The sequence below is a fragment of the Mytilus galloprovincialis genome, chromosome 7 (genome assembly GCF_965363235.1).
Source record: "Mytilus galloprovincialis chromosome 7, xbMytGall1.hap1.1, whole genome shotgun sequence".
NCBI lineage: Eukaryota > Metazoa > Mollusca > Bivalvia > Mytilida > Mytilidae > Mytilus > Mytilus galloprovincialis.
The window spans coordinates 59,882,550-59,909,769 of record NC_134844.1 but is presented as its reverse complement, the minus strand read 5'-3'; the positions used below and the strand labels follow the sequence as shown (position 1 = coordinate 59,909,769).

At 31.3% G+C, this 27,220-nt stretch overlaps 1 protein-coding gene and 1 long non-coding RNA gene across 2 annotated transcripts; one reads left to right on the top strand and one right to left on the bottom strand.

Annotated features, from left to right (window-relative positions):
* LOC143083400 (uncharacterized) lies at window positions 1–3,213 on the top strand. The gene is made up of 4 exons (XM_076259652.1): window positions 1–87; window positions 869–947; window positions 1,694–1,742; window positions 2,997–3,213. Exons 2-4 carry the CDS (start codon window positions 896–898, stop codon window positions 3,100–3,102), a joined length of 207 nt encoding a protein of 68 aa, XP_076115767.1. The 5' UTR covers window positions 1–87; window positions 869–895; the 3' UTR covers window positions 3,103–3,213.
* Window positions 3,214–23,008: 19,795 nt separating this feature from the next.
* On the bottom strand, window positions 23,009–26,925 carry LOC143081828 (uncharacterized). The gene is made up of 4 exons (XR_012980109.1): window positions 26,793–26,925; window positions 25,727–25,806; window positions 24,756–24,804; window positions 23,009–23,360 (listed from the first exon to the last, which is right to left on the bottom strand). It is a non-coding gene; the product is annotated as an uncharacterized LOC143081828 (long non-coding RNA).
* Window positions 26,926–27,220: the final 295 nt, after the last annotated feature.

Genomic DNA, 27,220 nt, shown 5'->3' with positions numbered 1-27,220 from the left:
AATGGCGTCACAGTGTTGTATAAAAGCTGCAACACAAAAGCGATTTATTTATCAAACTTTCATACGAGAACTATTGCATTTGCCTATGTAAGTACATTTTCAGTTACATACAATTTTATGGTATTAAATGTAAATCTTTTATATTAAGAATAGAAATCAATAATTTTTTTTAAACAAACAGCAGAATATACGCTTAAAGCAAATTCTGCTACGTAACAACATTATTCTTATATTTGCATGAAGAATAACTTCAAGTAAAATGTGATGCATAGTTTTACACATGTGATGATGTCGGCATTAGTTTCAAAATTTTAAGCATTTTATGTCTATATTAAATTATTTCAAACACGTGACACGTTTCATAAATTGTCAGTTATAAAAGCTCATTCTGAGGCTACTGTAAACAATTCGTATTCAGGTTAATTGATATCGCGGCAACTTATACATGTTATATTGGTTAAAGACTGTACAATAAATCTGTCTTATGTTAACATAAACTGACATGCGATCGAATTTTAAATCCGCTTGTATTCGTTTTACTCTGATAAAGATTGTGTGGTAGACATATTTTTTTGTAGAGTTTCATATAATCTCATGACAGTAAGAACTCTCTTGAACCAAATATTTTCAATTTGACAGAAAAAAATTAAATCGAAGTTTTGTCGCAAATAGACAAACATAATTTAAGGAAACATTGAAATTATTTATTTCCTATGTCGCTACGAAGTTGCACTGTAGAACACAAAGCCCGATACGTAAAAAGATTTATCTAAATCCATGCATACTAAGTTTTTACTATTACCATTGCTTGGTACTAATGTAATGTTATCATACAAAATACTATGAATTATTTGTATATGCATTGTAGTGTCTAGCAGAAACATAATTCAGAAGAATGAAGGTTTTTGTTTGTTTGGTAGCCTGTATGTTATTAATGTCTGTTGGAGGTAAGAACACATAAGAGTTGCTTTTAACATGGACGTTAAATCAATATTTTTAAACAATGTTTTCTTTCGAGGTATCCAGACCCACAGAAACAATATATTTTAACAAAACGTAAGGAATCTTCTTCTACAAATCAACTGACTGAAATACAATGTTTGTGTAAAAAGGCATCTGTTTTGTTGTCACAGTTAAACGATAACAACACTAGAACAACTTGTAACTGAGATATTTCCAACTACCTAAGAATTATGCTGTTTAATAATTATGTCTATTTTCTTAAATTCTTTGTACTTAACACGTTCCTGTTGGAGACAATACGTTAATGAAAAGATTGCTTAAGTAATGATTTTCATTGCTGTCTTATTGTCTTGAAATCTACATATACTTTTATACTTTTATAGATATTTGAACATTGACATTTACAGTTCTTCTTTATTGTGAAATATTTAGGAGGCGAATTAAGGAAATGAAATTACAGACCTGCTTTTTAACTTCACCAACTTCTTCGGCCCTATTTACATATCAATGGCTGTTTAATTCTGTTAGTTTTTTTTAAATTTGTAATGAACTGTTTTAGAATTATTTCGTTCTATAAATTTATCCTGAAACGTAATCAAATTTAAATGTGGAATCCAAAAATATGGTTTTCCCGTAACCTAACTGACATCTTTCAGATTTTTGTATTTGCATGATGCAACATGCATACCTGGTCACGATATGATAGTATAAACAATATTTTCACTTGTAGTCAGCATGGCAAATGACGAAATGATGGAAGACAATGAACTTACTCATGAGTAAGTTGAGTTTACCACATGTGAATGTTTTCATTATTAGAATCAATCAAATGAAATTATTAAAATCTTTTTCAACAGTTAAGTGAGAATATAAAAGTATAAAGGACCACTGACTGTATTATAGATTAAAGTATATTTCTATGACATGGAAAAGTCTCAAATCTTCACAAATAAAAGCTAACACGACAATAACAATTAACACTTTTGGACGTAGATAGTTATAAATGCAACGCTGATGTATATTGATATTGTATTGTTTGTTGCACAAAACCAATTAAGACTATAGATTAAGAACTGTAACACTGTATAATTTTAAAAAATCCAGACATGTAAGAATCATGGAATAGACACCCATCATGTTTGTTAGTCAAAATCCGGTACACAGGCAAAATTTGCTCACATGAATTTCACATGAATCTTACATGAAATTCACATAATAAATTTCACGTGAGATTCACCTCAATCGAGCTTATACATGAAACTCACGTGAAAATTTTAATGTGAATTTCACATGAATTGAGATTAACATGAATTTGATGAGAAATAATAATTTTAAAATTGATATTTTTCATGATCTTAATTAAATTTGAAAATTGAGATGTTATTTGAAATACTCTATTTTCAAAGTTCATGTGAATTTCACATAAAAACATTTACGTGATTTTTATGTGAGATTCACATGAGTTTCACATGAGATTCGCGTGAACCTTACAAAAACTGATTTCACGTGAGTTTCACGTATAAGCTCGTTTGAGGTGAAATTCATGTGAATTTCACGTGAGATTCACATGAATATAAATTCACGTGAAATTGTTGTAAATGAAATTTGCATGTGTAACAAAAACAAAAACTAAATACCACAGTACGAAAGCAATACTTTAGTTAACAAACGTTCGCAACCCGCTTTATCTCTGGACTTTGTCGGAATGACATAATCGAGTCCAGAAAAGTTTGACAAAAGTAGAGAAGAAGAATAAGCAACGTACAAGTTTTATCTAAGAACACACACATATATATTTAATTAATATAAAGACAGTGTTTTTTTGACTTTTTAAAGACGTGCAGATGATCACGTGGTAAGGTTTAACTTATTAAGATTTACACATTGGGCTATATGGACTCCATATTCAAATTGTTTTTCCAACGAATATTCAGATATAAATCGATTTAACCATTACATGAAATATATGATAATACATGTATGTTTCGTTTTTTTTATTATAAAATATACATTATAAGTGCTGTGTATTTCAGTCGTGTAAAAAGAGCTCCATGTTATAATAGAAGATGCGTTACCAGCTATCAGTGCTGTTCTGGCTATAGGTGCTCATACAGAAGATGTGTTCGAAGAAAAGGCTAGATAGTGGACCCGTCCATTATTTACAAGTTCTAGCAATCAACACAGATATGAAACAAAATATTGACCACAAATATAGGACTTGTGTAATAAATAAACTGATAACAAAAACAATTTTGAATATTTATCTTAAATTATAAAAATAAGAAGATGTGGTACGATTTCAAATGAGAAAACTCTCCACAGAAGAACAAATTACGTATGTTCAAGTTAGAGTACGTGTGATGTTAGGGATGGTAAATGAAAAAAGTCAATTTTGCCTGAGGTTGGTTAAGTTGTAAATAGTTTTTAGCTTCCGTTATGAACGATATGATTGTCATGTATACATGGATTTTTTATTTCGTTTTTGATACTCCAAAAACATTTGACAAAATTACGCGTGTTTGGTCTCGAGTACCTTTTTCGAGAAAAAGAGAGGAACGCACATGTTTTGGCTTTTCAATGTATACATAGACCATAACAAACTCCTAACATATTCTCTGGTACATTTATATGCAAGGATATTAGAGTTTTAAAATGTGCTTTAAAAAATAACAAAACTTTTATCAAACGTTAATCATGCAATGACTTCAACTGGAATTAATCATAGTGACACATATATCAATGTTTATTTTATACAGATGCACATGTTAGTTACTGTAATAAGCCTTTTTCTGTCAAGAATCGATATCAAATGTTAAATTGTCTCCATTTTAAACAGATGATTAGCAGAATGAAACTTCTTGAATCTTGTGAGATTTGTATAGCCTGTCCTTTGCGTCTTTTGTCGTATTGGTGTTTCGTTCATGTTTGCCTCATTCTGCACTAATTCGATTCCCTAAATTTGCTAATTCTAAACCATAATACTGATGCCTTTAATGTATTGGATAGAGAATGGAAATGGAAAATGTGTCAAAGAGCAGAAAACTGCATATGGCCACCAATTGGTCTTCAACGCGCAATACCAAACTATCTCGCACCCAGAAGTTGGCTTTAGCTGGCGACCAAACAAAACTATTTACTACTTGAGTAAACTAAACCCAACGCTTCACTCTGAAGCATACAAATTAACCAAAATAGAAAGAAAAAAACACACACTATTCACTCGATTGGCGTTCCTGATTTGGGACAGACACACAAAATGCGGCGGTTTATACATGTTTTGTGATATCTTAACTCTCTCATATTACATGTAGCCACTGTGGACTAAACAAACACACAGTTAAACACACAGTAAAACATAAGTTCAATATCCACCTTTCAAAAAAAGTCTATCAAATAAAAAAAAAACAACAAAGAAGTACCGAACAAACCGGACTTATAGTGCATGAAGTTTCATTTTACATCAACGATATCGATCAATTCATCACCAGCAATATAATATGAACAGATCATAAGACATTAAATCAATAGCAATATGGGGTTGATAACAGAAAAAAATCACATAACATTAACCACTATAGGTCACCGTACGGCCTTCAACAATGAGCAAAGCCCATACCGCATAGTCAGTTATAAAAGGACCCGATAAGACAATGTAAAACAATTCAAACGAGAAGCACTATTAGTTTTCAAATAAGATTCATCATTTTAATCGAATAGGATTAATTGCGTCCGTGTTTTCATATTCGATTAAGATGTTCACATTGACTTTATCATTGCAAAGACGATGTAAGACATGTATAGTGTGCACATTGCCAAAAAGACGTGTGTCTGTTTATTTAAATACTAGTATCAAAGCACATCGGGATACACATTTCAACTTTATGTTTTAGCCATTGTTTAATGCAATTGAAAATATCTCAACAAAACGTTATATTCGCCACTGGAAAAATCACGAGAGGTAGAAGGTACCTTGAACGTATTTATGTATTGGTGTAGGTTCATGACAGCTTGTCAATTGTCAATCTTCTTTTTTTTTATTTTGTGATTTTGATTGTTTTCTTCTAATAGTTGATGTGTTTTCTCGCTTTTGGTGTGTGACCTCGATTTGTTTCGCTTAACAGATTAGTCACTATTGAACAGTGGTATACAAAAAAAGACTATTTATTTTCGGCGAGCGATTAATTGTCGCGACTTTTGCGAGTGAATTATTAACGCAAAAATTAATCACCACGAATACGTAAAAAAATCTTTAATTGTTTTAACTACATCATGTAGTTTACAAATGGCGACATTAAATCGTCGCGTACATGTAATGGATTTGAATAGGCTAAACGCGAACTAAAGTATTTTACAAATATGTTGGTTTACATTGTCATTTCCAATTTTTATAGCTGACTAATCGTTATGGGCTTTGCTCATTGGTGAAGGCCGTACGGTGACCATTTAGTTATTATTTTCTGTGCCATTTTGGTCTCTTGTAGGCGGTTGTCTCATTGGCAATCATACAGTACTTTTATCATGTTTATTGATTTAATTAATCTCTTGTGTAGAACAATTATTGTATCATCCCTTCAAAAGAAAAAAAAATGTATAATTTATTTGCTGAAAAAAAATGTGCATAACATGTAGCACCTTGGAGTTTTTTGTGAATTTCATCTTTTTTTAAACGCGTATTATATGCTTGTATTACTTTTTTTTATCGAGTACGCACCATTCCCATTAATACAATAAAAAATTAAATGAAAAAATACACAATATCAAAGCCTTTTTGTTTAGTTAAAATCTGACGTAAAATAGTCTTTAATTATATCTTATTTTCTAGGTTAGGGGATTTGCCATTTACATGACATTTAACATTTTTAACATCACACTGTATTTATGATATCATGTGTTTTTCTAATTCTGTATGGATCTAAACCAGTTAATACCTGTCTGATAATTTCTTTTATATATTATGCGGAAAACGGTCACATTTATTTCCCACCAAAACTATTCATAACAAGATGATAAACGGCGAGAGGAAATTGGATCACATGATCCATGACCTTTTTAATTATTTTTGGGTTTATTTATAATAGTTTGACTAAATCTGCATAGGTACAATTGCATGTGATAAAAAGAAAGACTGTTGCATTTACATATTTCTGTCTTCCCTTAATTAACAATAACAAATTATCAAACAATAATGTTTCATATGTATAAATTGTGTACCTCACTTTGTCCTTAAGTCAATGGTAGATCTTTACATATACCGTATACTGTTAAGGAAGTATGGGTGTCTTTCGCCATCATGGATTACCAAAAAAAAAAAAAAAACCAGAGAACCTTAACTCCGCTTTTCAATCTAATGATCAAAATTTTATGAGGAATGCAGACAAATTATGGAAATTTTAGAAAAATAAATTGCTATTTTATATTTTATCAAAAAAAAAAAATGTGTAGTGACCCTATCTTTTCTCTTGAAATTCATTAAGATTTTTCTGAAAGTAATATTGTCGTATTATATTTTACAATTCAATTCAGGCTGTAAGTCCAAAATTAGGTGTTTTTTACCCTGAATAATCCATAAAAAACGATATTTTTCGTCACAACCTGTATCTCATTTCTAGTATATTTTTAGAAAATATCACAATAAATACTACGTTATATGGTTCATCAAAATCTTATTTGCCTGAGCCAAAAAGCGGGCTTTTAAACCACTTATACTTTATATCATTGGTACTATTCAACTTAATCGACTTTTATATAAGCTGACCTCACGGCAGTGGTTTACTTCGATCATTTTCTGGCAGTTATAATTTATAAAAAACGATATATAGGCTAACAAATCAATTAAACAAAATTATCAATGCAGACATCTACTTTTGAATCGTCATCTTCATTGAAAAAAGTGAAACCAATGATTCTTTAAATCAAACTATGATTATGAAACACAGATTACATGTATCTAAGAAATTACTATTGTTTTGTAGTGTCTTGCATAGAAAAAAAGAAGGATGAAGGTTACGGTTTGTTTAGTCGCCTGTTTGTTGTTAGTGTTTATTGAAGGTAAAATATGACAAGAACATTATTTGATGAAATGTTTAAAAAATATGTTCGATAACTACAATACTTTTTTTGTGTGTCTTTTTTACATGTATCAAACGGTTGTCTTATTTTGTCATAGAGATTCTATCTTATTGTAGTACATCCCACATTTTATAAAATTCCAGTATACATGTTGCAATGTACATTTGGTCGTTTGAATGGACTTAATTGTTTATATGTATTGGTGCAGTGTTCATCAGCGATGTAAGTAAACTCATCATAGCAAGCAGAATTTGAAATTGTGTATATGCGGCTGACGCGCGTTTCTTCTACAAAAGACTCATCAGCAACGCTCGATAAAAAATAAATAAATAAATAGGCCAAATGAAGAACGAAGTTGAAGAGCACTGAGGACCAAACTTTCTTAAAGATTTGCCAAATTCTGCTAAGGTAACCCATTCCTGAGTATTTAGAAAAATAAAGGAAATTAAAAATTAAATGTTATATAACCGATAAAAAATATTTGAATAGTGAACAAATCATTAAAGCGGAGAGTCTGTTCGCTTTCACCATTTCTTAGCTGTATATTGTAAAAATAAATACAAGTCACGATACTGACACATGAAAATTACTTTACTTCCAGTGAACATGGCAAATGACGAAATGGTGGAGGAAAATGAACTGACCCACAAGTAAGTTTGAATTGGAATCTATGAACTGCATTTTTTTTTAATTGTTTTCAATTTTAACAAGTTTGAATACAAAAACGTTGTAGTTTAAACATATTCATTTAGGTTTAACATATGTATTTATAGTGGATTGGGACACAAGATATTACAAATTATATTAAACCCTTTCCACCCTGCAAGCTGCATCAACCTGTTTTTTTTTCGAAACTATAAGGGTGCCTTTTATGTGCAAGATATATTGCACCCGCTTAACACGGGTCAGCCATTTATTGTCAACTTCCATCGGACATCTCAATAACATACTCGCTAATGGTGTCAAGGGATAGTCGAAAATTCAATCCCTCAAATTGTCTCTCCGGAACGGAGATCGAACCAGGAACCTTTGTGTTTGTAGACCGATGCGCTAAATAACTACCTAACAGAATTTTGTTATAAGTTAATTTCAAAATATAATATTTGAAGATACATGTACGTCTAATGATAGACTTTTGGAAATATAAATATATAATAGTTATGTCATCTAACTTGAGCTTTTGTGAGAGTGTGTTTAACTAATAAAACATGAATTCTTAATTGAAAAACGCTACCTCATGTATAATAATAAATAGTAATTCTAAAATTCTAGCACGAGAAAAATCTAAAATCAGTATAATTATGATAAATATCATTTACGTTAATAAACCTTATCAGTGCTTGTACAAATGTAAAATATGTTGTCTATACCAACATTTATACTTATAACATAATGTACATGTATGACCAAAAGTATTCGTCCCCTGCATTTTTTAATATACATTTCATAAACGATCTTAATAATTTTGTTTTTATTTTCAACGTATTCAGTAGTTGGATTTTTACAAACAAGCCTTTAAAAGACGCGGGATTGTCTGATTAATTTTTCTTTTATTTGTTCACACTTTTGTCTTTTAAATACAATTTAATTTGGTTAACCAGTTTCGGAACAGAAACATAATTTTTACTTTATCACATAAAGAAATAAAAATGCACAACAAGACTATACATGTAGCGAACAACACTCTGTGTTTTAGTTATATGATTTTCTATTTCTATCCTTCTACTGAGTTAATATAAAAAGGAAATGTGGTATGATTACCAATGAGACAACTGTCCACAAGAGACCAAATGACACAGAAATTAACAACTATAGGTCACCGTACGGTTTCAACAATGAGCAAAACATTTCCAACTGTTTATAGTTCGTTTTTATGTTGTACTGTTACAGCACTGTTTCAGAATAGGGGAGGGTTGAGATTCCGCTAACATGTGTAACCCCGCAACACTCTGTATGATGTGCCTGTCTAAAGTCAGGAACTTGTAATTCAGTGGTTGTCATCTATTGATGTATAACAAATTTGTTTTTCGTTCATTTTTTGTACATAATGTAGATTGTAAGTTTTCCCGATTGAATTGATTTCCTTTGCCATTCGGGGCTTTATATACTAAGTAGCTGACTGCGGTATGAACTTTACTTATTGTTGGAAGCCGTAAGTTGACCGATAGTTGTTAATTTTTGTGTCAGTTGGTCTCTTGTGGAGAGTTCTTTCATTGGCAATCATACCACATCTTTTTTTTATATTGTGATTATTCTGCTTCTACACGTTCTATTCGTGCCAATTTAAGTAGAATCGAACCAACAATGACCCAACATAGTTTTATATGAAATACATAGCAAAAAATCCCAAGTGACGAATACGAATGGCTTCGTTTATGTAAGGAATTTTACGGTAATATATATTTTGTATCTAATACATATTCGCATACTTGTCTTTTATAGCCTTGTGAAAAGAGCGGCACCATGCGGGAGCAATGGAGATAACTGCCAGTATAAGAAATGTTGTAATAACTTCAACTGTGTTAAAGGAAGATGCAGGCCTCAAATTTGTAACCGATCATGTAGAAACAACCGTCAATGCTGTAATAATTGGGGCTGTATTTACGGATCCTGCAAGCAATGTCGTGGAAGGACATGTAAAGGAAACAACGACTGTTGTAATGGTTATAAATGCGCTTATAAGAGATGTCAAAAGAAATAATTGCATACCAAGTAGACCATTCAGCAAACATTGACGACACAACCAAATACTTTTATTATATGCCCTATGTCATGAATAAAGAACGTTTAAAAATAAATGGCAGATCAAAATCTATTGTTTGAAGGCATTTGATTAACAAATTTTGTACACATGTGCATATTTATTGTCGCACCATTTTTAGGTTTCCATCAGTTTTTGTTTGTTTAGTTTTATTTGTATAATCGTTATCGATATTCAAATTTTGAACGTTAGTGAAATACGTGTATTCCAATTTATTGCACTTTCAAATAAAGAAAGAGTGACATATTCCAATCGGCTCATAAGACTACTTTCAGGGAAGCTTTGTCAAAACGATTTTTAGTTTACCTAGAGAGCTTTAATATATAAATAGTATTTGTACTAAAATGGCCAAATGTTGGATGTTGAAAATGAGATAAGCACTATTGAATGCATTGATGGGATCACTCCCTGCAGGAAGTATTAAATTAACAACAGCGCCTTATAATTGATTGATTTTTTTGATTTTTTGTGTTTAAACGCCACTTTTAAGCACCGTTTTTGTAAAAGTTCGGTACGACCAGTTTTTATTGGTTGCGGTAGCCGGATTGCTCAGAGAAAACCGCTGACCTTCGTTAGGAAAACTGCCAATCCTAGCCATTAAAGAAATGCTGACCTGTATTCAACTCATTTGAATGAAACTAAAAACATATTTTAAATAAATACACCAATACACCTCTTGCCAAAAGAACATAAATGTTAAGCTTTTAAGGTCCACTAAACTACATCAGTGATCTTTTGGTAGTATGTTTGATCACTTACCAGTGAAACAATAACTATTGTAAAATCTCAACTTTAAAACATAAGAAGATGAGAAAAACGAATAAAAAAAAGTAAAACGAGAAAATCAAAGACCGTATTAATGTTAAAACAATAATTTGAAAACAAAAAACATATATGACAGCAAACAATACTCACCAAGTAATAAAGGACCATTGCCTTATGATAATCATATTGATAGTGAACAGGGTAAACCATATTTGCAAGCACTCAGACCTCCCATAATCAGGAACAGTTTTGAAATAACAAACAACATAAGAACAAATTGTAAAACTTAGTTGGAAAGAGCCCGACTAAAAAAGATCAAAGTATATACTCAAATAACAAAAAGACACTGAGTTCTTATAGCTAGTTCAAAGCTTATCACAGTTGGTGAATAAATACTCCGTTGGCACCGACTAAAATATAAATCAGAACACATCCGGTTAGCAATTAAAGTGAAAAGTGGATTCAGTGTTTCAGGTAAAGCTTTATTAAAAAGTAACATCACAAAAATCCTGAACTTAGAGGAAAATCAATTCGGAAAGTCCATAATCACATGGCAAAATCAAACAACAAAACGCATTAAAAACGAATGGACAAGAACTGTCATATTCCCGACTTGGTACAGGCATTTTCAAATGTAGAAAATTGTGGATTAAACCTGGTTTTATAGCGCTAACCCTCTCACATTGATGACAGTCTCATCAAATTCCGTTATATTTACAATGATGCGTTAACTAAACAGACACAATAAATATAATAGTCAAAATATAGGTACAGTAGTCATCATCTTCTAACAATTTTAAAAGGGAACAATTTAATAGAACACAAAAACATATATCTACAAACACATTCATTCATTTGCGTGTCTGACGTCAGAAAATGTTATACGTCACATATATATGTCGTTCAATGTACATACAAAAAATTTTAAAATTTCAGATAGGCAATGTTAGCATACAAGGTTAAAAAATCAAAAGTATGTAAGAATAAATTTCAGAAATAGACCGAGATTTAAAATAGTCCAAAAATTATATAGAATTTATAAGAATCCACAAATAGTTAATTCCACTATGCGATTGCATAATTTTGACGTTTGTGGTTCAACGTATTTTGTAATTCATAATAGAAATATATCATAATGACATAAAATAGAACAATATCATACTGACGGGATCTTTTAAAGTACAGAGTCACGTTATAAGAACAAAGAAATACAAAAACTCGCATATTCAAAACACACTACCAAAAAATGAAAGACAATACAAACACATTGACGGGATGTATAAGTACCGAGCCACGTTAAACGGATATCACATAAAACAATCCAACAGTAAAAGTAATATAAATAATAGAACAAAGACAAATGAAAGAACAATAAAACACGTTGTTAAGATGATAAACAACATCAGTCTGCAGAATCTATACATCAAGACCATCATGTATTATTTGTGAAGTGGATACGGAATATTTATCAACATGGTCTTGGTACCTTCCGATGAACATTTTTTTTAGAAAAAGGACGAGACGTTCGTTGACATATCCCTGGTTCATCAACTTTCTACTCAGACACTGATGACGTTTTACAAAGTCTGAGTAGGAGCTGCAAGCTCTTGAATATCGAATAAGTTGGGAAATATATATCCCATATGCAGGTGAAGTTGTTATATTGCTACTAAGGTGGGGGAATTTATAATTTAAAAATTAAAATCGTCTCGTTTGTCATAGATTCTGGTACTGAGATGACTGTGTAAGTCAAATTCGAGATATAAGTCTAAAAATGAGGCGGAGGAAGCCGTGTCTGTTGTTTTTTTTTTTATTTCTAGTTCTGGGGGATACATGTATATTAATGGAACCCAATCTGAAAACATCATCATAATATATCTGAAAGTGAAATTAAATAATCTGGCTTCTTTGATCCTCTTGTTTTTGACAAGTGTCTGAAGGAACTCCGATTCATATGAAAATAAGAAGAAGTCGGCAAGAAAAGGCGCACAGTTAGTTCCCATAGGAATGCCGACAACTTCTATCTCCAAACTCAACAAATATGTTGTCGATAAGAAACTCCAGCATACTGACCACTTGAATTGTTCTTCTGTGTAGCATGTTTTTCCTTTTTGTTTGTCACTATTAACGAAATAAGCCTTATGAAATCCCAAAGTAATAAATTTATAGCGTATGCTACCATTTTTATGTTGAAAGGCATTGTGGATTATTTCTTTTAGGTGATTTTTTAATTTCACATGGGGAATGGTGATATACAGGGTTGAAAAATCAAAAGTTTTGATAGAACTAATTTCAGAAAAAGACCGAGATTTAAAATTGTCTAGAAGTTCTTCAGATTTTTTTAGAATCCACATATGGTTAATACCACTACGCGAGTAGACAGTTTCGCAGTATTTCTGAAAAGCCTCTTTCACTGCGGACAGAATTTTTAGTCAATCTAATGGACAATTCTTTAGTGGAACATGAAGATGAGCCAGCAATATACCGTTGTTTGTACGGAATTTTATGAAGCTTTGGTATCCAATACAAACAAGGTAAGTCCTCCGATTTGGTGTTCAATGTAATGTTTATTGAAGCCATGCAGGACTTATGGTTTGTTAAAGTCTCATCCTTGTCAAATGCTATGTCTTTGTATGTGGGATTACCTGAGTGCTCCTTTATACCCAATTATTTTACAAGACATTCGTAGTATTATGATTTACATACAAAGACAATATTATTTGAAGCTTTGTCCGCAGGAACAACAACATACTTATCATGAAGAGATGATAGACATTTCATGGCCTCTTTGTCTCTGAAAACGGACTTTGGTCGATCGTTCACACAGTTTTTCAACTTGTGAATGCGACGTTTTATCAGAGACCTGAAAGTTTTAACCCATTCTGACAAAGTGTCCAGTTTAAGGTAGCACAATACAAAGATTTGTTCACTACCAATCAGACAACTTTAAACTGATGTAATTCATTTAATCCTTCTTTATATATTATAAATGAGGTACCAAAAGAAAGAACAAAGATTAATCTTTCAAATTGTGATAATTTCAATATGACATCATTATTACATAATTAATTATTATGTAATTAGTTGCTATATTGTGATGTCCACACTTGAATGAATTTAGCGACTTTGTTCTTCATAGCATCCCGAAATATTTTATAGATTCTTGTAGAACACAGCTCGACCTCCAAAACTGTGTTATCAAAAAACAATAATTTTCTACAAACGGTTTTTATTAATTACACAACTTTCCGTAAAATATAATTATGTATATTTTCAGTATGCAGTTCAAAGATAGTAACATACTTTTCTTCCAGACTTGTGTTGCAATTAGTAATTTAGTAATACGTACTTGAGTAGAAACATATTCGTTGATATTTCATTTCGTAGTTTTGCCGAAAAAGCCGAAATCTGCATACAAATGCAAGCCCACATAATTATGTTTATTATTTGAACATTCAATTTCGTGGTTAACCTGTTCCAACAAAATCCGCGAAATATTGGTATCCAACGAATAATAATTAATCCACAGTACAAAAATAGATATGAGTACTGAAATACTTTACTTTAACTTCCTTATTCAAGACAGGGTATACTATGGAATTGAGATAAACATGGTTTCTTATAAAGCATTGGTTTAAATTTGATGTTGCACAGTTATTAAATTCCCGGTCATTTTCATTGTTGAGGTAATCGATTCCCTTATAATCGAATGACAAGTTGTAAGTTAAGATAGATTCGTTTTTAAATACAAAGCACTGTCAACCGAGAAAAAGGACCAACTACTAATAAACACAGCAAGTTTTAGATAACACTTTCAAGAACAGACCAAATAATTAAATAGTTTGTTTAACAAATAAACTATATGCATTTGAATATTGCTATCTACTTTCAGATTTAGTAAATTGTTATTTACTTACCCATGTTATTTTCATAAGAAGTGAGAACTGGAAATGTTATTGAGTTTATTAATTTGAACATAATACAAAACACTGTAACAGGCACCATGAATATAAAAAATCAAATTTGCAGATGCATGCCGTTGATTTGTTATTTCATTATTTTCATTCAAAGCTTTAAATTTTATGCACTCCTGATCTTGATTGAAGATATTAAATACAATAAAGAGACTGAAATTAGATACGATAAGGAACATGAGAAGCTAAATATTCCACAATCATTGACGTTGAGTATTATGAAATTATAAAACAAGAGGTAAGATAGTTGTCAATAAGAAACTTATTCTGAATTCTTGTAAAGAAGCGGTATAAACAACAATAAGTCACAAACTGAGCGAATCCCTTACCGTAGTCTAAGCTAGACAAACACTTGATAGCCAAATATATAATTAATTCAAACGAGATAACGAACGTTGACATTGGTTTAACTGCATAGTGACAAACCCGGACATTTGTTTTACCATGATCATATAAAATTATGTTGTTGATTTAAACTAAAAAAGTAATTAAATCGGTTTGACATGTTCAACCCCGCCACATTATTTATGTATGCCTGTAATTCAGTGTTTGTCGTTTGTTTATGTGTTATACATTTGTTTTTCGTTCATTTCTTTTTTCATATAAATAAGGCCGCTAGTTTTCTCGTTAGAATTGTTTTACATTGTCATATCGGGGCCTTTTGTAGCTGACTATGCGGTATGGGCTTTGTTCATTGTTGAAGGCCGTACGGTGACCTATAGTTTGAAAATGCCTGTTTGGTCTCTTGTGGACAGTTGTCTCATTGGCCATCATGCCACATCTTCTTTTTTATATTCTAAATATATAATTCTTATATTATAATCTAAAATAATCTAGGTTAGTGGGTTTGTCTGAGCTGAAAGTTAAATCGTACAAGGTTTTTAAATGCATATAGAAGCATTTAATTATTTTGCAACCTTGAATAGAATGTTAGCTACTAAAACGAATAAAGTATAGACAAAATAGCATTTTGTAGACAAAAATTGGTAAAAACAAGGACGTTTGCATTTGAGGGGCAAATCCTTGTGAAACTCAAACATGAGAAAAGCCATTCCATTGCAAAGCTTACAAAAAGTCTGGATATCAAACTGAGACATACATTTCAACAGGAGGATATAGAAAACAGACGTTGTGAAATTCTATCTAAGGTTTAAACAACAGCAGAATAATGAGCTTGATATTCTTCTCGGTGAGGGGTTTACCTTAGCTGAGAATTATATCGGGGAACTTTTGGAACCCTTGTGAACTTGCATGTTGTAAACGAACAATGATATAACGAATGTAATGTTCATTCTTTTAATTAATAAAAGGCACTTTGCTTGTTATTCGTGTGTTGAATCGTTAACCGTGGAAGGGCGTACAAGCATACAGCAGAATGTTGCCAGAACTACGTTTTCACAGATGTTAGATAGCATTTGCGTCATTTTGTTTTATAAAAACTCGAAAATTTATAGATATTCAGTTAGAAGACTTCATTACTAAGCTATAAAAGACAGGGTAATTTTGACTATGTTGACTAAAGTTGACTATGCAGTATAGGCTTTGCTCATTGTTGATGGTGTACGGTCACCTACAGTTGTTAATGTCTGTGTTATTTGGTCTCTTGTTCAGAGTTGTCTCATTGGCAATCATACATCTCTCGATTTTCATTTGTAGCATATCATTTTTGTATGAATTCATAAAATTGTGTAAAATATGGTACGTCACCAGCAGTTATCAATATATATATACAGTAGCTGTAACAATTAATCAATGCACAAATTCGAAACAAAGTGATTTACGAATCTTTCAACGAATGTAATGTATGTAACTATGTTTCAATTGCACCGATGACTATCCGATTTTTTTACGATGAAATATTCAAATGAAAAGTTTATAATATATTATCTGAAGTGCCTCTTTGTGTTTTCGTTTACTATAACGTCAAATTCTAGAATAGTAAGGAAAACGACATGACCTCAACAATATTCGTTATAAATGTGGGCTTACTTATTCTACTGTACTGTTAGAGGATTCAACTACAGTACCAACCAAGTTATTGTCTGACTTATTTCAAACGATATAAAACGATTGATCTAAGGAGGCTCGAGGGGACAAAATTTCAGATTTTGTTTTACATATTTTTGTTTTTCATTATAAATTTTAGTTTTTACACTATTATTTGTTACTTTATGATATGGTTCAATAATCAACCCAAAAAGATCAATTTGTTTTGGCCCCAGGTGACTTTTAAAATGTACATATCATTGCAAAAGATTTAAATTATCTCACTTTGGTGCAAAATGCCATTTTTTGGCATTAAAATTGAAATATCTTTTCTAACTCATCGGTGACCAATATTTGTTATCTTATTTTTTCAAATAAGTTTTATTTGAACTAAACTATTGAAACATTTAAGCGATTTGTGCAATTTAGTTTTTCTTTCGATATTACCTCTTTTTCTCTTATGTATAGTTCAACAGAAAAAAAGAACAAAAATGTATGCTTCTTTCGGATAAAGATTGTGAGCTTAAATGAGCGGTAACCCTATTTTTTATTTAATTTTTCTATTAAGCATATGATAAAGTTCCTTTATAGAAAAATATAGCGAAATCCTATATTAAAAAAAAAATGTCTACCCACGAGCCCCCTTAAGTTGAATTTGCGTCATGAAATTGCATTCTTTTCAGGTTCCTTCAATTGACAAATTGGGACGAATAGAAAACTTTTAATGTTTGACATGTACAAAATGCAAAAGGAAGTTCATTCCTTTTCCGTCTGAAATATACTCTTCGGTACAAAATATCTTTATTTATTTGAACGATAGGCAGATTTCACTGCGATCATTGTATGTCAGTTTCAGAGAATAAAACCATCCGCAATTAGTATAACATTAGGGCGAAAATAATCAAAACAGACAGCTTGCTTGAAATCGTCGTCTTCATTTCAAAAACAGGAATATTCAATCATGAAAACATCAGATATTTTAGAAAAAAGTATATATTTTTTATAGTGTATTGCAAAGAAGAGATACACGAAGAATGCAGGTTTCCATTGTTTTGTTCGTCAGTTTGTTTTAATGATCGTTAGAGGTAATGAACTTATCAAGATCCTTACTTGTTGTGTTTTATAATTTGTTGCTGAAAATGAAAGATTTTTGTCTGATTATCAAAATCCGATCAGTTGAAATTACATTGGTATTACTTCCAGCAAATATGGCAAATGATAAAATGATACAGGCGAATGAACTGATCAAGTAATAAGTCGGATTTAAAATCTATCAACTTTATTACCTTATTACTACCAATGAACACGAAGAGACAAGTAATATTGATACGTGTATACAAAATATTTAATGTCCCTACTAAACATTATAGAAAATCATCAAGTGTGTTGTACATGCATGTATTTTATACCGTTCCACAAATTCAAATCTGAAATTTTATTTTTTAAATTGAGACCAATAAAAGATGTTTTTTTTCTCAAAAGTATGAGTTTAATAATAAATTTAAAAAATCCATCTATACAAACTACGTTTTATAAATATATTCTTTTCACTTTTCTGAATGAATTACATATTACGAACAAAAGGAAAAGGTATGATTTCTTAGGAGAGATATTTCTATAATCGAAGTTGATATTATTTGTATTGATCAAAATGATGAGTTGAGGACGCAATATATTTTTTTATCCCCGGCTTAGTATATTTCTAGGAGTTTGATTGGTTAACGCACGCTGTTACAAAACCCAAAGCGACTGAGTGTTGCTAACCCAAATCCCCGGACGTTGATATCCATTACATCGGGGAAATTCGCGCGCGTTTTCCTTAGTTGCATGGTTGTTCCTTATAAAATATCGAATTCTATAGATTATCCATGATTTCTGCATAATTATATACTTAATTAACTTACGAGTTATCTTACTATGTCGATTATTTGCAATCATTTTAGTAATTGCATCACTATTCTGCCACATTGTCAATGAATGGGACTACTAACCTTACTATGTAAATGACCCACGTTGACGTCACACTGTCTATGATGTCACTCGCACGACTTTGAGCGCCAAATTCATTTCACTTTCTCTGTCTTTAGATTAAAAATGTCTTATATTTGTCTACTTGTAGGGTTTAACACCCCGTTAAAAATATGTTAAAATCCCAAATTCCAATGAAAGATATTTAAAAAATTAAAAAAAAGTTACGTTCACGTTAAACTGTTTATGGTCGAATTTCTCTATAAATCGCCAGATTTAGACTTTAAAAAATGTATATCGGAGATAAATGCGTTATCTACGTTCATATCCGTTCATGGGGATATTTTATCCCCCTTCAGTACCCTGTACACTCTTCGGCTGCGCCTCAGAGTGTACTTGGATACTGCAGGGTGTTAAATATCCATATCTACAAATATGAACGTAGATAACTGATAGTATCACAAGCTTCACTTGTCGCAGAATGAACAGATGTAAAAAAAAATGGCAAAACTGCCCTTAGAACAAAAATCGTGCCAAATAAAAAAAAAAAAAAACACAATATTTTGGTTTGTTTAGCCTTGTAAAAATAACTGCGCCATGTGGAAGTAATGGAGCTAATTGCAAGCATCGACCCTATTGTCGATGCGTTTAAGGATCATGCTGACCGAAATGTAGTAAAGGACTTTGCAAAAAAAAACTTGACTGTGGTAAAAACTTCAGCTGCGTTAAAGGATCCTGCGAGCCTAAGTGTAAAAATAGATCTTGCAAATACAGTCTTGACAGCTGTAAAAATTCCGTCTGTGTAAAAGGATCATGCAAAACTGTATGTAATAACAGAGCATGCAAGAAAAACCATGACTGCTGTAAAAATTAAAGATGCGTTAAAGGATCATGTAAGCCTAAAAATATTACAACTTGTAACACAATGCTTTGCAGAACCACTCATGACTGCTGCGTATACAGATACTGCAGAGTATGTGAAGGTAGACGTTGTACAAGAATGACTGAGTGCTGTAGAGGAGATAAATACATTAATAAGTAATGCACACGTAGATCGAAATAAACTACATGTATATATCAAGCCAGAAGCGACAGACCAAATATATTTAATGTAAAACGTATTTGAAAAGTCATAATGTACTATTTCAGAGCATTTGATTTGGTTTACATTTTTTTACAAATGTGCCTAACTATTGACACGAAAAGTCTTGCTAATGCTAGAGATAAAAAAATCACTCGATATGTTTTTAGGGTATATATTTTCATATGAAGTCAGGCAACATTAGAGTGTTGAAGAAAATGTGTAATACAATAATAAAGAAGAATGGAAAACATAAAAAGGAGTAGACAAATATTTGAATTGATTGTAATATATGTGGAATATTTTAAAATATGACTCATAGTTGTCTATGAGGAAAAAAAAACAGTAGTCGAATGGTCATCGATGTCAACAACTATAGGTCACTAAACGACCATTAACTATGAACATGTCCGTTACCACATACTACATGTACTATGATATACAATGCATCTAATATCTGGTGTATTTGCCTTAATCTTATATACTTAAATGTCTTCCTTTTTCTGTTTTGTTTGCCTTCTTCTATAAAAGAAGGACGAAATATAGCAGAAGGATAGTCAAACTCATAGATTGAAAATAAACTGACAACGCAATGGCTAAAAATAAAGAGACAAACAGACAAATAATAGTACAGATGACACAAAATAGAAAACTAAATAATAAACAACACGGACCCCACCAAAAACTGGAGGTGATCTTAGGTGCTATGAAAGGGTAAGCAGATCCTGCTCCACAGGTGGTACCCGTCGTGTTGCTTCTGTTATTAAAAATCCGGCAAAAAGTCTAATTCGGTAGGTCACAGTGAAATATGCATATATAAATGTTTCCATGTGTAAGGTCATTGATACAAAGTAAAATGATGTAAAATAATACAAGGGTAACCTACTCTGTTTTCCGGGAAAATACACAAACACGTCGAAATAAAAGTAACGCATTGTAGACCTTTAATCGTCGTTTTTATGTGTTTGTTTTTAATATAGACACGGTAACAGAGTTTATAAAACATCAAAAAAGAAGTCGGTGACAATATGATTATTTGATATTATTAAAACAGAATTTTATGTAACACCAATATATATATATATATATATATATATATATATATATATATATATATATATATATATATATATATATAGTTATTTTAAGGTAGCACAATACAAAGATTTGTTCACTCCCAATCAGACAACTTTAAACTGATGTAATTCATTTCATCCTCCTTTAAATTTTATAAATGAGGTACCAAAAGAAAGAAGAAAGATTAATCTTTCAAATTGTGATAATTTCATTATGACATAATTATTACATAATCAATTGTTATGTAATTAGTTGCTATATTGTGATGTCCACACTTTAATGAATTTAGCTTCTTTGTTCTTCATAGCATCCCAAAATATTTTATGGATTTTTGTACAACACAGCTTGACCTCCAAAACTGTGTCTCAGATTTCCAAAAACATCAATAGAACAAATTTTATACCACATTGAATTTAGTGATCTCTTATCAATTGATGTTGTAAACTTCATTGAAGATTTATGAGAGAATGAAATACAATAGGAAAAATCTGAGACACAGTTTAGGAGGTCAAACTGTGTTGTGCAAGAATCTATAAAATATTTTGGGATGCTATGAATAACAAAGAAGCTAAATTCATTCAAGTATGGACATCACACTATAGCAACTAATTACATAACAATTAATTATGTAATAGTTATGTCATAATGAAATTATCACAATTTAAAAGATTAATCATTCTTCTTTCTTTTGGTACCTCATTTATAAAATTTAAAGAAGGATGAGTGGAATTACATCAGTTTAAAGATGTCTGATTGGGGATGAAAAATCTTTGTATTGTGCTACCTTAAATCTATCCAGTAGAAATGTTTTAGTTTTTGAACTTTTGTGTCGATTTCATGTGCTACCTGTACAAATATAATAATTCAAGCAGTTATATTTCAGAAAATAATAGTGCTTAATTTATTATTTTTTTCGATTTTCGGATTGATCCAACGACCCCCAACTGATATGAAAAGTTTTACTAAAATTTGTAAGATAACCAATTTACTGTTCCTATGAACCATTGTTATTTTGCTATTTTTTCTTTTTCTGACCTATTCTGACATGGAACTCGGATATTGACTACATATACATGGGACGGTCGAAATCTTAATAAAAATGGTTTATTCTCGCGGCATGTTTGCGTCTGTCCCAATAAGGCAGGAACCGCTGGGGTTTGTGTGTGATTGTTTTTGTTTTAATCTTAATTCATTTACATGTTTCGGAGTTAAATGTCACGTCAATTTTGATTTAACAAGTGAAAGAAATATGAGCTCAACTCCGGTTGTGGGAATTTCTCGCTATGTTGATGACCGCTTGGTAGTATTGTATTGCAATGTGCTCTGCTCTTTGATAGGATTGTTGTCTCTTTGACACATTCCCGATTTCAATTTTCAATTTTATTTCAAAATAGTTTAACCTTTGTTTTGTCGGTAATTAAAAACGAAAGCAGACATAACTTATCATTTTAGAAACGCGTCAATTCAGTAGTAAGAGTACACAGTCTTCTTATTGGCACGGAATAACACGCGATGAAGTTTGTTTGAAATTTATAGAAAAATCATTACATTGTCCAACAGTGAATGAAATTGTAAGTTCCTGTGTTCAAGATTTTCTAAAGTTCGTGCTTCAGTGCAATTACACGCCGTATTGTAAGGAGATTCTTCACATGAAAATTAAAAGTTTTTGTGCTGTCTGATGGATGTTGAAATAGAACTTGAAAGATAGTTTATATATTGATTTTCCCATATAACGAAGGTGGAAAGAATCTAAGTAGTTTTAGAAAAGGTATTTCAACATTTTTGTACGACTACATGTTATTTAGAAACAATTTGATCACTCGATTCTTCAAACGCTTATGCCTTTTTGAGCATAAACTGAAAATGGTGTCATGTAATCATACAAAAATCGAATTATGTAAAACATCGGGCAATTATACAGTACAGTCATAACATAGAAAAGTTATCGAAGCTACAACATCATAATAAGTGTTATGCTTCAAACATGCACACCTCCTATTTGACGTGCGAACTCACAACCCTAATATCGACAGGTTTGTGATACAGTAGTTGGACTTCTTAGACTTATCGGTCATCGTTATCGTTCCTGCAGTTGAGAGTAACAAATTGTGTGCTATATATATAAACATATGAGTAAACAGTAACATCACTGCGCCATGTTCATGTGACGGCTGAGCGCTAACAAACATATATAACCCCGCTAAATTGTCTGCTTATTAACTGTAAGAAGCCTGTTGTAAATCAATAATTGTCACACTGACGTCATTGGTACTTGTAAGTAAGTTAATGACCGAGGTAGTGGCATGGATAACAAAAAGGAACGATAATATATTTATGCTTCCATACCTGTGCACATCTTTTGAGTTGACATTTAATTTTTAGGCTTTATACAGGTTACCCATTTATAAAAGTATTAACGTCAGTAGTTATATACTCGCTGATACATGTACTTAATCTGGATTTAACTTTATCGTCTAGATTTAAAACAAAAAGCAGTTCATAATTTCACAGCAGTCACATTTTTGTTAACACAATCCTTCAATACAATTTCTAGGATAGCAAAATCATTTTCTGCATGTATGACTTCTACAGCAGTCCATGAACTGTTTACAAGGTTGCGCATAACAAAGAGGGAGGCATGTTCCTTTTACAACACGGACGATCATGCTGGCATTTATCGTGGTAATTCCCACATGGTGCAGCTCTTTTCAAACGGCTAAAAGAAGAGAAATGTAAACATGAATGGTCGTAAATATATCTTTTATCATAAAGCTTCTCATAGAGTGATTTACATCTATACATAATTGTACAAGTTTAACATGATGTAAATAAAACAATATTGCACCACCAACTCAGTATGCTGTTTTATACACATTACTATTACAGTGATTAGAGATCAATTACTCGTAATAATTTTCACAAGACAAAGAAGAGAAATGTAAGAATGTATGTTCGTTAATATACCAATTATCATAAAATCTGTTTTCAGAGCGACTGTGTTCACCATCTCAGTATACTTTTATTTTGAATGTAACGCGTCTTCTGATTGGCTGACGTTGTTTTGTTTATCAGCTCATAGACATAATTTAGTCCTGTGACCGTGACGTCATAAACGTTTGTTTATGATTTACTCCGATTATAAATAGAAGTTCGAATTAAATTATAAGAAATAACTGTAATATTTTATCTGTCTATTTGAAATAACATTAAAAATGTGGTGCACACTTTCAGATAACCCGCTATGCGGATTACTCAGTGTGCACCACACTTTTGATGTTATTTCTTCATAGACAGAAAAAATATTACAGTCTTTCCTTAAACGATAATAAATACTAATTAAAATAACAGTGATTCGAGATTAAACCTCGTTATAACTTATGATCAGTAATTTCTTCTTAATGTCTGATCATGTGGCTTCATTTGTATACCATTATGTGGTGATTAGATAAATGTTTTGAATGTCAAATTGATGTTGGTGATATGTGACCAAATACACATATGCACTGTAATCATCAAATGTAAAGTTTGTTCGTGAAATTTACTGATTAGAGATCTTGACACACATTAAACAGTATACACTTGGTCCATGAGTTTAGAGAGAAACAGCGGGTTTCTTTAGTTTATACATATGTCTACCTGGAAATTCTTTAAACATTATGCTTTTTTCATTGGATACTAATATGTATTAGAAAATTATTTACTTACGGGAATGTTAACCGGTAATGCATATGTAATCGGACACTAAATTGTTAAGCAATTCAGGATACGTCTTTTACCCAATTAAACTTCAATGATTCTGTGTGTTATCATCTATTTTGTTTTACTGTCGTTTTGTCGTTTATACATGTTATATGTATCAATTAAACAATTTCTGTGAAGTTTTATTGTTTTAACAAATACAGTTCAGTGTTGCATTTCTTCTTATTTTCTGTGTGCGATCAATTTCTCTCCATATGTCGTTCATTAGAGTGTATTAAATCCTGTCTTTCGTATTTCTAATCATAAATGCAATAATGGCTAATGGGTCGTTTATTTGTTATTAGAAAATGTATATCGTTTAAAATTGGTACCAAACAAGTATAACAGTCCTTAAATATTAAAACCAACTTACTCATGGATCAACTCCTTATCCTGCATTATTTCTTTATTTCCCATATTTGCTGGAAGTAAATATTTTTGTAATATTTTTGGTATCGCAACAAATATCTTTCTAAGAAATATGCATTGCAAATATTGAAAGTTAACATACACTCCCCTGTTATGATTTCATTACAAGTAAAAACAATTTGTATTTGAAATAATTTTAATTTGCAATGAATACTACACCAATGTTATATTGTTGTTTTAGCCGTCTTTCCGTGTTATAACCTGCATTGTCAGTTTTTCAATATTAATATCTTATTCGTTTGATAATACCTATTGTTTTTTTGTTTTTTTAGATTTCGGACAGGTTAATTTCTGACATCACATATTGTGTTTCATTTAGAAGAGAGGTTAAATCAGGTGAAAATGACTGTTACGCTGAAATTCGAAACTTTAATTACAGATGTGTAATGATACCCAATTAATTTCAGGTAGGTGGTTATTGTGGTCTTTTCATCCATTCCTCTGCCTATATCATAACGATATATATGTACGAGAGCGTGTTTCGAGGATGTGACAATTCGACATATATGGTCTATTTTTCGTAGTAGGAAACAGGAAAGAAACTCGCATTTGTCCAGTAGTATTCACTTCCCTGTTGAGACGATTTATCAAAAATACACACGTATGGTGTACATGCTCACACAAAGGTTTATTCATTGTTAAAAGTAATCAAAATACTAAGAATCTTGATAACCTTATCTGTATTTGACAAAACCGTTCGAATGTTGGTTTTTTACTGCTCTTCAACTTTGTACTTTATTTTGCATTCTTCACTTGTTGATTCGGGTGCCACTGGTGAGTGATTTGTGGGCGATATGAGCGTCTAGCGAACACAAACTGAATCCTAGCATCTATGATGACTTTAATTTTGATGAGATTAATTGATGCATCAAATTGTGAATATTAACAAAAAAAGAATTCGGATTAGTTAATTACCTCCCACGAACATTAATAACAGACATGATACTAAACAGATAGAAACATACATTCTTCTTGTATCTCTTTTCTGCAGCACACTACAAACATAACATTAAGTTTGAAAATTTGTTTTTCTCAATAGAAATTTAAAGTTAAAAAGAATCAAACATTGAGTTTATTTTAAATTTACAATCGCCATTTCGGGTCCTTTTAAAGCTGACTATGTGGTATTGGCTTTGTTCATTGTTGAAGGCCGTATGATGACCTATAGGTGTTAGTTTCTGTGTCATTTGGTCCACATTGGAGAGTTGTCTCATACCACATCTTCGTTTCGATAATTACGGTTCTGAACAAGTTTCTGTTTTGAATTTTTGTTATGGATTGTTTTATCAACAAATACTGGTCTTAAACATTGTAACTGACATACAGTGATTGTTTTGAAAAGCTGCCTTTCAATCAAGGAAACATGTAGAGTAAGTTGTAGAAGAAACATGGTGTCCTGGACTTGTTTGTTTTTGTATGTTGTGTATGTCAATCACGGATACCTTTGCAATCGAGCAAATTTAATGACCATGACAAAAGTGGGAATGATTAAACATTGAAGTTTAGTGATAAAATCTAAACTTCATGATGCAAACTGGCATACTATAACATATGATTTCATTGTACTTATATCCGTTAATTTCAAACTTTTGAAAGTAGTCTACACATTTCTTTGTTTGTACTAAACTTTAATTGCTTCTGTGGACATTAAATAGTATCAGAAGTTGATCCCGATTTAAACTACATATCAAGTTATTCGATGTGGCCGTTTCTATTGAGGTCAAATACAGGAGGATACTTTAGGTTTCACTGTGTGATTCAAATATTTCATCGAAAAGGAATCGGATTTTTTTCTAAAGCCAATGACTCCAGTAATATTAGTTACACTTTATTAATTCGTTATTTTCGTATATCTAATGAAAATGCATTACTTGATTTTTATTTTTTATATTGATTCATATTTACCAGAAAAATATGAACGAATTATTGATTAACACATATAGAATTATTATTATCAAATAAATACTGAAAATGAACTTACATTTGGAAATGGAAAAATTACTGTATTAATGTCTTCCAATTAGATATCCTCTAACTTCAATTGTTTATACTCGATTTGACAAACATGATATTCAACATCTGCTAACACATAGTTTATGCAACATATGACTTTGTGCATGTACGCCCTCAACGATAAATGTTTCTTTACACGAATAACAAATTGTAATGTTATTTCTTTGATAAAAAGGTACTTGTCATTCTTCATATACAAATTTGTTTACAACATGCATTTGGACGTAAGCAATTTTTTGTCATAAATATATCATTAGCTACAGAAATGATTAAACAGTCATGGACTCAACAAAATTTGCTTTATAATTCAAAGCATTGGCAAACACATTCAGAAACAAAATAAAAAAAAAAAAAAAAAAACAAACGACGTATTTGCTTTTGGTGTTATATAGATAA